The 12,400-nt window shown below is 38.9% G+C and overlaps 1 protein-coding gene across 1 annotated transcript in view; it reads left to right on the top strand.

Annotated features, from left to right (window-relative positions):
- The window catches only part of LOC115826876 (dynein heavy chain 6, axonemal-like), a 30,436-nt gene that overhangs the window by 10,384 nt on the left and 7,652 nt on the right, over positions 1 to 12,400 (top strand). The window contains 33 exon segments of the mRNA XM_030791082.1: positions 6 to 236; positions 963 to 1,052; positions 1,269 to 1,394; positions 1,562 to 1,774; positions 1,893 to 1,962; positions 2,454 to 2,674; positions 2,815 to 3,061; positions 3,369 to 3,614; positions 3,710 to 3,826; positions 4,340 to 4,468; positions 4,553 to 4,685; positions 4,782 to 4,867; positions 4,961 to 5,157; positions 5,327 to 5,455; positions 5,550 to 5,690; positions 6,278 to 6,445; positions 6,551 to 6,721; positions 6,810 to 6,965; positions 7,057 to 7,230; positions 7,753 to 7,950; positions 8,109 to 8,264; positions 8,588 to 8,782; positions 8,915 to 9,096; positions 9,227 to 9,335; positions 9,497 to 9,622; positions 9,775 to 9,869; positions 10,078 to 10,237; positions 10,351 to 10,482; positions 10,587 to 10,682; positions 10,780 to 10,920; positions 11,033 to 11,248; positions 11,417 to 11,647; positions 12,205 to 12,326. Of these exon segments, the coding sequence (XP_030646942.1) occupies positions 6 to 236; positions 963 to 1,052; positions 1,269 to 1,394; positions 1,562 to 1,774; positions 1,893 to 1,962; positions 2,454 to 2,674; positions 2,815 to 3,061; positions 3,369 to 3,614; positions 3,710 to 3,826; positions 4,340 to 4,468; positions 4,553 to 4,685; positions 4,782 to 4,867; positions 4,961 to 5,157; positions 5,327 to 5,455; positions 5,550 to 5,690; positions 6,278 to 6,445; positions 6,551 to 6,721; positions 6,810 to 6,965; positions 7,057 to 7,230; positions 7,753 to 7,950; positions 8,109 to 8,264; positions 8,588 to 8,782; positions 8,915 to 9,096; positions 9,227 to 9,335; positions 9,497 to 9,622; positions 9,775 to 9,869; positions 10,078 to 10,237; positions 10,351 to 10,482; positions 10,587 to 10,682; positions 10,780 to 10,920; positions 11,033 to 11,248; positions 11,417 to 11,647; positions 12,205 to 12,326 (5,204 nt within the window).

Raw genomic sequence — 12,400 nt, 5'->3', positions numbered from 1 at the left:
ATCAGAGGTGAAAGTGTAAAACATACATATCTGTAACACTTTTATTTCTGATCTGTTACCTTATTTTATTAAGGGATGAACTGAATTCAGAAGAAGAATGCTACATCCTTATTTGGGCTCTACAGGATTCTAACTTACCTAAGCTGGTACCTGAGGATGTTCCTTTATTTAAGAGTATTATGGAAGATCTTTTCCCTGCCACCATTAAGCCTGAAACAGTTCATCTCAAACTCCAGGTATACTGGATATATTGCTGCACTTTTGATTCCTCACAAAGTGGAGCTCAATTGATTCTTCAGATGTTTTGCTCTTAAAACTCAATAACAGAACCCAATAACAGAAGTTCGGACATATCACCAGTTTTTGTTTTGATGAGCAATAAGTAGAATAAAGCGTAGTTCTCCTTAGAAAAACATTTTGGTTAGCTATTATCTAATATTTTACACAGCTGACAAAATTCTTACATTATCAGAAGTTTTATCAAGCTAAGATAAATGATCATATCAACAGATACTACTGCTACCACTGCAAGTATCATCTGTTGTCTATAGATTATTCATTGTTATGAACTCGTTAGTAAAACTGCTTACGTTATCTTTTTTAAACCCATTGTCTCTCCACTTTGGAGGCCCAGTTACCCACAGACATTTGCAGATCTCTGCCTCATATGGTAGTCACGTCAGTGGAGCTGAAAGTGTATGTAACAAATTTGGAGGAGAGCACTATGCACATGACAATATTTGCAGTTACCCAGGAGCGAGATTGTCACTGACCACCGATTAAAAAACGCAAGGAGAATCATTCTCCTCGAGCTAGCCAAATGCACTCATCATGCAAAGTGTTACAGAGTGTGCCATTCTGGACCCCAAATGACTTATTCTTTAAATGGTTCAATCTCTGTGTGGATGCTAGACTTGGCATCTTCTTAAGCTCTTTCATCAAAGCTGGACGGCTTTTCCTAGGCTGCCGTTAAGAAGGCTACAGCTCTTCTTGGACTACAGCAGTGGCCTAGTCAAGCAGAGAAAGTGACCCAACTTTACAGTCAGATTTTGGTGAGTACCACTTGTGTAGTTTAGATTATGATCATTAACCTGCAGCTTCTTCTATTAATTGTTTTTATGCAGTGAGCATCAACTGTTTTTGATTGCAGAATTCCAGAACTGATACTACATGTATCCACATTAATACACGATCACTGTGCAACCATGGCCTTTAATATACTTTATTGGTAATCATAACTGTTTTCTATGTTTATGATTACATGGAAGGCCTGTGTGGGAGTTATGTTAGTGGGTCCCACAGGGGGAGGAAAGACAACTGTAAGACTGATGCTGCAGCATGCTCTTCATCTTCTGCCAACAATACGTGAACCAGAGAAAGGAAAATGGATGCAGGTGAGATGCTTCTAATTTCAGTATATGCTTTTTATAGTGGTGGCTGAAGTTTTCCTCCAACAATTTTTGTATTTTGTATACTGGAGTGTTGGTGTTGGTGTATGACCTTAAACTACAATTGAATCTGGATGGTTTATGATTTGGCTTTTGTTATATGTGTGCTGTAGATGCCTCAGGAAACAGGAACAGTGAATGTGGAAACTTTCACAATAAACCCCAAATGTGTTACTCTCGGTGAACTTTACGGACAAGTAGATCCCAACACACTGGAGTGGTCAGATGGGCTTTTGGCCTTTGCAGTCAGGAAGTACACCAAAGAGTTATTTCAAGTGGAGGGGAGAATAACTACTGAGAACAGAGGGTCAATCCCTTCCTCTTCAGTGAGTCATTGATTATTTACAAAATGCGAGTGTTACATGACTCTCAGTACCCTTCATAGATCCAGAATACTGTGACGTTTAAAAAGAAAGCATAAAAAAAACTTTAAAAATCTTACAGGATGTTGTAATGGATTCTGCAGTGCGTGTAGATGAAGTCAACGAAAAGGGTACCGCAAATGTTTATCAAGGTGAAATTTTCTTCCAGTATATTCCCATTTTATGTAAGGTATATTTACCATGTCAAAACAGGTCACTTATTTGATTACATGTCAAGACCATAATAACAATCTATAATTGAAAACTAATACAATTATTGCAAGTTGCTGGGGTATTGAAAGTTATTTAGTTATATTAAGAATGATTTCCTGGTTTTTGATTTAGAACGAGCTGCAAAACTATCATTTAATTGACTGGGGCAATTAAATAAATGTATTAAAATAGTATCCTTTTGATTAAATAAAAACTGAATGTGAATTAGTTGTGATTTCTTATTTAAAAATGGATAGTGAGAAATCGTAATATTCTTTTATGTCACAGAATGTAATGTGTGTTTCTGTGGCTGTTGGCATTTGGGGTGTTTGGAGATATGTGTATTTGTGTGCATGCGTGTGTGTGTGTGTGTTTGTTCATGTATACATGGGTGTTTGTGTGTACATGGGTACGGTGTCTTTCTCCCCAGATGACTTTGCCATTGAGAACTGGCGCTGGATAATTATGGATGGACCTGTGGATGTCCTGTGGGTTGAGAATTTAAACTCTGTCTTGGATGACAGTAGGACATTATGTCTGGTGAATGGAGAGAGAATAAGTCTTCCTACTGGGATGAGATTCATATTTGAAGTAGATACACTTTGCCATGCAACTCCAGCTACAGTCAGTCGCTGTGCCATGGTGTATATGGTACGATCACACAATTCAATAATCATAGTTGATATACTGGTATTGAACACTACGAGTATGACTGCATCATGACATATCAGTGTCATACCAGACCATTTAAAGTTCATTAATAGTAAATCATACAGCACTTTATCTCCTAGGATCCTGTTGACCTTGGCTGGAAACCATATGTTCAGCGCTGGCTTTCTCAATTGCCTGAAGAGCTTACTCAGCAGGGTAAAGACTGCCTCCAGCATCTCTTTGACAGCTCTCTAGAGGAAGGCTTGGCCTTTTTGAGAGAGCACCACAAAATTCTTGCCTTCCAGATCTCAGACATGTCTGTAGTCATGACTTTGTGCAGCATCCTTGGGGCTTTCATCAACTTCATGCACAAAAATGGATGTTTGGGTATGAATTCCACCCAAAGCATCACCTGTAAACTTTGATGGAGTGCTTTATTTCTGGTAAATAACGTAATATGGCACAATTTCTGATTGTATCTAGGTATTTCAGGAAAGAACTCTAAAGTGGTAAACAAAGAGAGAGAGAAAACTCCACAAGGAAAGAAAGTTTCCGCACATGGTCCAAAGAATATGAACACTATGAAAAGCGATACTATGATGTCTGACCCATCTGACAACAAGTAACAGTATCTCCTGTTCATTCATGTAAGGTAACATAACACTACCTGGTGTGTTGGCTTTTGGCTCAACAGCTTTGAAATCTTTTCACAGAGAGGAACACAAATGGTTCCTGCAGAAACACCCTGACAAAGTTGCCTCTTTGCTTGGAAGATTATTTGTTTATGCTTACACATGGGCGGTTGGAGGAGGTTTTAACCATGTTGATGAGTGTGACGACTCTTCCTTGTTCCCCATAAACAAAAACGAACCACTGGTCAAAGTTGCTCAAGAATTTAAAAGCCTAACCCAAAGGTTATTCAAGGGAAATCCACTATATGGTATGACACTGCGTAGTTCACACTTACGGCCTTATTTCAAGCAAGACATTTAGAATTAATCTTTGGTAAAATGTGTACATTTTCACATCTTGTAGGTGTCATCCTACCGCCCAGTAATCGGACGGTCTTCAACTACTTTGTGGATTTACAGACAGGGCTCTTTGTTCCATGGAATGAGCTGGTTCCTTCTCCTGATAATCTCGTTTCTAAAGGTTGGCTTTTGAAATAGCAAAAAAAAATCATAAAATAATCTGTTTTTAGTGTGTTTTGATAGAGATGCTATCAGGGCTGTGGAGTCGCTACACAAAACCTTCGACTCCGACTCCGACTCAGACTCCTCAATTTACGGTACCACCGATGCCAACTCCGACTCCACTAACCCAAATTTGCTCCCGACTCTGACTCCAACTCCGACTTATAAAGCAGTGCTGTGGAGTTGGCTGTGGAGTCAGTACACAAAACCTTCGACTCCGACTTCGACTCCTCAATTTATGGTACCACTGACTCCGACTCCAGTAACCCGGTTTTGCTTCCGACTCTGACTCCAACTCCATGATTCCGACTACGACTCCACAGCCCCAGATGCAATAACATCTTCAGCGCTGAGTGCTTGAAATTAGTTGTCATGAAATATTTACACATAAAAAGCCTAAAAATTATTCAATGTGTTTTATATATATTTATATGTGTTATATGTGTTGAATGCTGTTTGCTTGAAATGGAAGGGATCCAAGAGGTCATCAAGGGAAATGGTGTAGGACTTGGTCATGATCCTGTATGCAGTATTGATACTATTCGATACTCATTTTTAATCAGCTTGCTTCTGCTGAACAACCAGCCTGTCCTTCTCACTGGTAAATAAACATGGAAGTCACTAGATCTCTTTCAAAAGCTGTGTCCCGTTTCAGTCTCATGTGTGTCTAACTTGCTCGCCATAGGAGAATCTGGAGTTGGAAAAACCTTGTTTGTCCAAAGTATGATCCGAAAGTTACATGAAAATGTAGGGGACCTTGTCAAACCAGGAAGTATTCTTGGACAAGTTTTCCTACACAACCAAATGAAGACAGCCAGGTGACAACATTAATGAGTTGTTTTCTCATGGTATTCTACCATGTCCTCTTAAAAGCATTTGTAACTGTGTATGTGTCTTATTTCTGTTTTGCACAGCTTGTTAGAGGATGTGGACCTGCTTGGCACAAATGTAGCCATAGATTTTGATACAGACAAATCAACTTGTGGTGATTCAAGCTTAAGTAAGGCACTAATTGTAAAAGACTTGTTTTTAACTGGAACCTTCTTATATAAACTTCAAGAAAGATTTTATATTTGCCCCTCTATAATGCTAGGTGGCTTGTTGAGGAATATGCCATTTGGCGTGCTGAGCAGAATGCATGGGCGAGGCCACAGCTCTGAATCCTCTGGCATCCTGACAGGAGTTCTGCAGTGCACTGCTCGGACCAGCACGAGCCATATACAAGCTCAACTGCTTAATTATCTTACTAAAACTGGGAAGAATGTTCTTGGTGTACCCAAAAACAAAAAGGTTCATAAGATCCTACACATGAAGTTAATGAGCATTACGTTAAATAAAGTTATTGAGATTACTAAAGATTGTCTTAACCTATGGAGAGTGGATCTACACTCTAGAGAATTGGCACAATTTGACTGTATTTTTTTTTTTTTTTTTTTTGTTTTTATGTTTTCTCTTCAAGGTTCTGTTGTTTTTAGATGATATTAATATACCAAAGACAGACAGTTATGGATCCCAGCCACCTATGGAGCTGATTCGCCAGTTCATAGAGCTTCAGGGAGTGTATGATCCAAAGACACTAAACTGGAGGGTAAGAGCTTTATTTACTGTGCAGCTTTACTATCAGTGACAAAAGCTGGCATTTACAATATTTTGTTTTTTGTTTGTGTGTTTTAATTCTGAAGAGCATTCAGGATGTAACTCTGTGTGCTGCCTGTGCCCCTCCTGGTGGGGGTCGACAGATTCTCAGTGCTCGTCTGCTGAGGCACTTTTCTGTTTTAGTACTGCCACACCCGTCCAGTGCCACTATGCAACACATTTTCCAGGTACGTATCTGTTTTCACATCTCTGGAGCATAAGCAGAGAGCGTCAACAGAATTTGCATGTGTTTGTTTTACTGAAACTGCACATGTAAATAGGTCTGTTACTTCCTCTTTTTCGAGTGTTTTTCTTTCACATTTGTCTGACCTCCTAACTACTCATTTTACTGCACCAACTTTGAAAATCCCTTAACAGCATTGCAGAGATGTTGCTACTCCATCACACTCATCTGTATTTTAGTGGCAAGAAAAAACATAGACTCAGTAAAGGACTAAAAGTATACAATAAAAGACTTAATGGAGACATGAATGCAAATGGATAGTGTGCGTAATGTCAGCCAGCTCCACTCATATTACGCGTAATAGCATGTAACTATATGACAATAACATGCAGAACTGTTGACCATGTAGAACATAACCAAAAACTTATCCTTGGCTATTTATGCTGGGTTTTGCACATGGTTAAAACAGCACAAACTATGATAATTCTGGCTCTTTGTGAACAAAAAGGTGTGCGGTTGGTCACACTTGCTATCAGTTGGATGATTTCAGTTTGGAAAGGATAGGATTATTTGTGATTTCTCGCTATTTAGGTGCAGTTGGGACAATTCTTTGGTCTCAAAGATTTCTCCAAAGAGGTGTGCAAGTGCAGGGAGGCCTTGGTGTCCGCCTCTATTGCTGTTTATAATGAGATTTGTCAGAGGATGCTGCCCACGCCTGCCAAATATCACTACACTTTCAACCTCAGAGACCTGTCCAGGGTAAGGCTTAGATATAGTAACTTAGAGTACAATCCAAATAAATATGGTGTGATCTTAAAGAAGGTCCTGTTCTGTTCTTGAGAAAATTTCCTGTCCCTCTTGTAGGTTATTCAAGGGCTCATGCAAGCTCATGAGTCAGAACTGAATTCAAAGGAAGCTGTGGCCTATTTGTTTGCTCATGAGGCCTCTAGAGTCTTCCATGATCGTTTGATTAATGATCAAGACAGAGAAGTCTTTCATCAGATTTTGTCAAATGAACTTCACAGTTTCTTCAAGGTTTGAGATTTTGTCTTAAACTAAATGATGAATCTTGCGTGAAAATTGATAGGGTGATGTTTTTTGGAATTTTTCTGTCATCAAACAGGTCTCTTGGCCTGCAGAGAGTCTCATGAAAGAGCCTGTTGCATTTGGAGACTTCCTTGATATGAACATTGCAGCTGGTTCCAGGATTTACAAACGCATTCCAGATTATAAGAAAATACTGGCTGTTTTGGAAGAGTCCCATGCAAGAAATTCCAAGGTATTAGAAGTAAACAGAATAGAAAAGGGAAGCGTTTGACAAATGAAAAGGCATCAGCAAATCTCACAAGTACCAACTCTCTTGATACCAGAAGAGATCATGGAGAGCATGCACGAATAATCATTTTTTCACCTCAAGTCAACACATGACTATAATAACACTATCTGTCAATATCTAGTACCCTATGGTCTTCTTCAGAGAAGCTGTGGAACATATCATTCGGGCTGCTCGTGTCTTCAGATTACAGGGAGCTCATCTATTGCTGGTAACACAGAAGATGCACAAGGCTCACTAAATGTCTGACTCATTTTAACGTACTGTTGCAAATCCATCTAGAATGAAGTAACGGAGCTTCTATTTTATTTAGACTATTTATCAGATTTTCCCATCAACCTTTAATGGACTGATCCCCTTTTGTCCTTGTGTATTTCTTGCACATATCCCAATGGCAGATTGAGAAAGACGGGAATTATCATCCTAATTTTGAATTTGCATTAGCAAGAACGATGTGTAATTATCCAATATCTAATAATGTGTCTTTATCTAAACATTTATTTTTGACATGTGTAACTTGAAATAAAATATTAGGGACATATTAAAATATTTGGCGAGATGCATAGAATAGAACCGATTTTATTTGTTTTGACTCGGATCTTCTGTTGAGGGCCTTCTGATGCACAGTAGTATAATCTACAAGACTACTGAGCACATATTGGACTAGACTATTATGAGCAAGACTGTATTAGCTATTTGTTTATTTTGCCCATATTTGATTCTCTTTGCTCAGATTGGCTTTGATGGCACACGGAAACTGGAATGTGTGACTGTAGCCTGCCAAATCTCAGGCTGCCACCTTTACCAGATCTCACCATCTCGCAACTCCAGCTATGCTGAATTCAGAGAGGACCTGAAGAGAGTTTTCAAAGAAGCTGGCATCCATCACAAAAACACTGTGCTTCTTGTCACCGACTCAGATGTTGTGAACGTCTGTAGTTTAATTTATTCTTGAGTTTGTCTAAGTGTTTGGGGTGTGAGCTAAGGACTTACATTTTGACTGTAGTACCACAGAAGAGATTGAATTGTTTAGTTACCATAGGTTCATGGATTACATTTCGTTAATAATTGTATATTCCCTTTTTGAAGGATTCAGTCCTTGAAGATCTGAGCTGCTTTTTGAAACATGGCGATGTCCCAGGTCTTTTTGATAAAGATGACATTGATGTTATTGCTGCTGATCTGAAATCCTCTGAAGAATGTGTCAGTGGAAACAAAGAGGAAATGTACTCTTTCTTTATAGAGGTACACATTACTCACTGATTTAATTTGATTTTGCTAATTGATAGATCTGAACGTTGGCTGAAGCTGTCTCTGATTGAGCAGTACTGTCATTACATTTAAGGAAAACATTACATTCTTTTTTGGTTTTTCATTTGTGATTGTGCATATGTCTGATTTTCTTGCTGCTTACTTACTGTTTACTAACTATGTTCTTATGCAGGCACTGTGCGATAGGGCATTTGGGTAACACAGTTAACTGCATGGCTGTATCTTTTAGCAGATTTAGAACTCTACATGTTTTATGTATTAAATATTTGTAATATATTAAAACTCTTCTCTTCCAGCAAGTGCGTCAGAGACTGCACATAGTGCTACTTCTAAGCCCTGCAGGCTCAAGTCTACGTCAGTACTGCTGGGACTATCCGGCCCTGCTCAGTTGCTGTTACATAGACTGGTACAGTGAATGGTCTAAAGAGGCTCTACTGCAGGTGGCAAACAGCACATACATCAACTCCACAAATACTGATTTGCTTGGCCAGGTAATGCAGAAATTTATTTCATTTTTGTGAGAAATCAACTGATATTGCAACAATGTAGACACTCTGAGACACTAAATTGACAATGTTTTTGGTTCAGTGTAATTTGTTTTAATGGTTTGGTTTTCTCCATAGAACTTGCAGAATAATATATCCCAGGGCTGTGTAGAAATTCATCAAAGTGCATCGCACATGGCCTCCCAGTATCGGCAGGAAATGAGACGACCCGGATATGTTGTCCCAAGCTCTTTCATTGAATATATAGACACTTTTGCTAAAATGTACCAATCTGAAAGGACGAAGCTGCGCAACATTAGGTAAGTAGATTATTCACATTATATATACATGTATAATCATTCGTTTTACATTAATTAATAGTATGACAGTGCTGCAGACCAAAGTTGTAAGTTATTTGTTAGCTTGTCTGATAGATGTTTTCATGAATAGGGAACGTTTCCTCAATGGACTGTCTGTACTGTCAGAGGCAACAACACTTGTTACAGTAATGCAGGATGAACTTGTTGCACTGGGTCCTCAAATTGAGCAGAAGTCAAAGGTAAATATGAAACTTTAAAATTTAATCTCTATATAAACATTTAGAGATTATGAAGCGCTCACTCAGACATGAGAGTCCTAGTAAATTGCTCACATCTGACCTCAGCATATTTCAGGTCGCAGCCCAAAAAAGCAACTAATATTGTGACTGTTAATTGGCAGGAGGTTGAGATTTTGATGAGGAAACTACAAGAAGACTCTGATGCGGTTGAACAAGTCCGAGCAATTGTGAAAATGGAGCAAGAAATAATGAGCCAAGAAACCCAGATAGTCCATGACTATGCTGAGGCAACGTCTGTTTTTTTCTTCTATACTTAAGTTTCTAAAACAGAACAGCATAGCAAAAAGCAGAGTACACTAGTTCACTGGAATGCTCTCATCATTTGACATTTATTGATTTTGTGATATTTACTTTAAGTAGTTCTTTTGCTGACTTCTAGGAAGCCACTGCAGATTTGAACAAAGCATTACCTCTGTTGGAGGAGGCAGTTTTAGCTTTAGGAGCAGTGGAAAAGAGTGATATTTCAGAAATAAGGCAAGTTAATAAGTGTTCCACTCGTTTATTATTTATTGCGCTATAACAAATTTTCGGTGTCTCTTTGAATATTTTTACTTTGGACAGTTTTGATGCTTTGACAATCTGCAATTAAATCTAAAGCATAAATCTAAAGTGTATGTCAAATGAATGTGCACGTTTTCCAAAGAGTATCTATGGTTTGGTGAAGTTGATTTATTCTTCACAGAGTGTATACAAATCCTCCAGACATGGTTTTGACAGTTATGTATGCAGTATGTATATTACTGCAAGAGAAACCCACTTGGAGCACAGCGAAACAGTTACTCGGAGATCCCGGTTTTCTGAAAAAACTTGTCAGCCTTGACAAGGACAAATTGCCTGAGAAGGTATTCTCATAATTCACTGAACAGTTTCAATCAATTTTGAACTGACAGTGTGCAAATTTAGTGGTGATCATATGCCTGTTTTTATGAAACTCACTTTTGTCTTATCATTTCAGGTATTTGCGAGGCTGCAAATATATACCAAACACCCAGACTTCACTCCTGAAAAAGTGGGTTTGGTGTCTGCTGCCTGTCGCTCTATGTGCCAGTGGGTCCTGGCTCTGGAGCATTACCATAATGTACATAAGGTAAGACGTTGGAGGACGCTGTTAAAAGTTTTCGTAAGCTTGATGATCCGGAGACCATTTGGACGGCAGGTATGTAATACCAATATTTTCTCTTGTCCTCTAAGCTCATTAAGCCCAAACAAAAGAAAGCTGAGGTTGCACAGGAAGCCCTCGTAAAAGCTAACAGAAATTTGGAGGCAAAACAGAGAAGGCTATCAAAGGTAAAATAATAAATTATCTAAATTGTTAATCTTAAGAAGTTTAGAGTTGATTAGTTATCAAAATTAAATAATAATCATCTCACATGTCTGCGTGTAGATTGAGGAGCACCAAAGAACTTTGGAAGAACGCTATAATGCCACCTTGGCTGAAAGGATGGAATTAGCGGCACGAGAAGACCTAACAACAAAGAGAATACAAAGAGCTGCCATTCTCATATCAGCTTTGTCCAATGAAAAGGTGTTTTATTTGTTAAGTAAATTTAGCCATTAATATAATGGCCCTGTATGGTAACAGACTTAGACAGTTACTTAATTTGATCAAATTCTATCACCTTCTCTTCTCTTTGCAGGATCGCTGGGAGAAGTCAGTAAGTGATTTGGATAGTAAACTGCAGCACATTCTGGGTGACTGTATGATTTCAGCTGCTTTTATTACATATTGTGGACCATGGACTGCAGTTTATCGTAAATCCGTAGTACAGAGGTGGCTGGGTCTTTGCCGCAGTATGGAGATCCCAGTGTCTCCTGACTACACATTCACCTCAGTCATGACTGAGAAAAACCAGGTAATCCACATCTCTTGGTGACAGAATATTATGATAACGATTGAGGTGATCCAGGCACAAACAACAAGAGGACACAAATTAGTGTTATATATTTCTGCATCTAAAGTGGAACTTTTCAAGTGTGTTATGGGTATTTAAATTCTAACATTCTGAGCTTGAAAACCTCAGGTAAGGCACTGGCAGAACACAGGCCTGCCATCGGATCAGAACTCCACAGAGAATGCCATCATTGTGAAGAATGGACCACACTGGCCTCTTATGATTGACCCCCAAGGTCAAGCCACTAAATGGATCTGCTGCATGGAAGGGGTTAAGCTCAAGAAAGTGTTGGCCTCTGAGCCTAACTACATGAAAACTGTAGAGAGGGCTATTCGCATGGGAGATCCAGTCCTGATTCAGGTAGTCTCTTATCCTCCCATGTTCTGAGGGATTCTAGAGCCTGAACAATATGGGCATACTGTAGTAACCAAACTGATATGCTAAGCATGTTGGGTCAGAGATTTAGGTTCTTCACCCTTTAATATTTTATATGCTATAACTCAACAATAGCAGGTTCTGAATTTGAACATGGGTTTGTAGAATAATAGAGCTAGAATACGCAGTATGAATTATTTTAAGTGGCATGCCAAGAACAAATGAATTATTATTATTGTTATTCATCATCTCTAGGAATAGTTGAGGGGGACAAACTTATTAAACCCTGGTTGACCATGTTGACAGGGGTGCCCAAGTCCAGTTAGTGTATGTCCTATGGCTTTTATCCCTCACGGTTTTACCTTTGAAAGAGGTGTGTGCAGGATTAAGCCAGTCAGAGACCAACTTGCCAACCCACTTCCCCTGCACTTTTGGCACCCTTGCAAAAGAGAAATCAGTGTAATTGAAAAATTTAGGTAACTTATATACTGCTGTTTATATTCTCATTACCAATGAACCTGTCTTGTTAATAACTCTGTCAGGATGTGGCTGAGAGTATAGATCCTTGTCTTAAGCCTGTTCTGACGAAGAATATCACCGTCCGAGAGGGTCAGTCCCTCATCAAAATTGGAGAAACCGAGATTGAGTATAATCCTAACTTCAGGTAAGATTTGTCTTATGTTTTGACCACACATGTTCAGATTTGCTTTTACTGTCGTTTAGGTCAGTTCCCTGAAC

Source organism: Chanos chanos, chromosome 1 (assembly GCF_902362185.1).
Source record: "Chanos chanos chromosome 1, fChaCha1.1, whole genome shotgun sequence".
Classification (NCBI taxonomy): Eukaryota; Metazoa; Chordata; class Actinopteri; order Gonorynchiformes; family Chanidae; genus Chanos; species Chanos chanos.
This window is presented reverse-complemented; position numbering and strand designations above follow the sequence as displayed.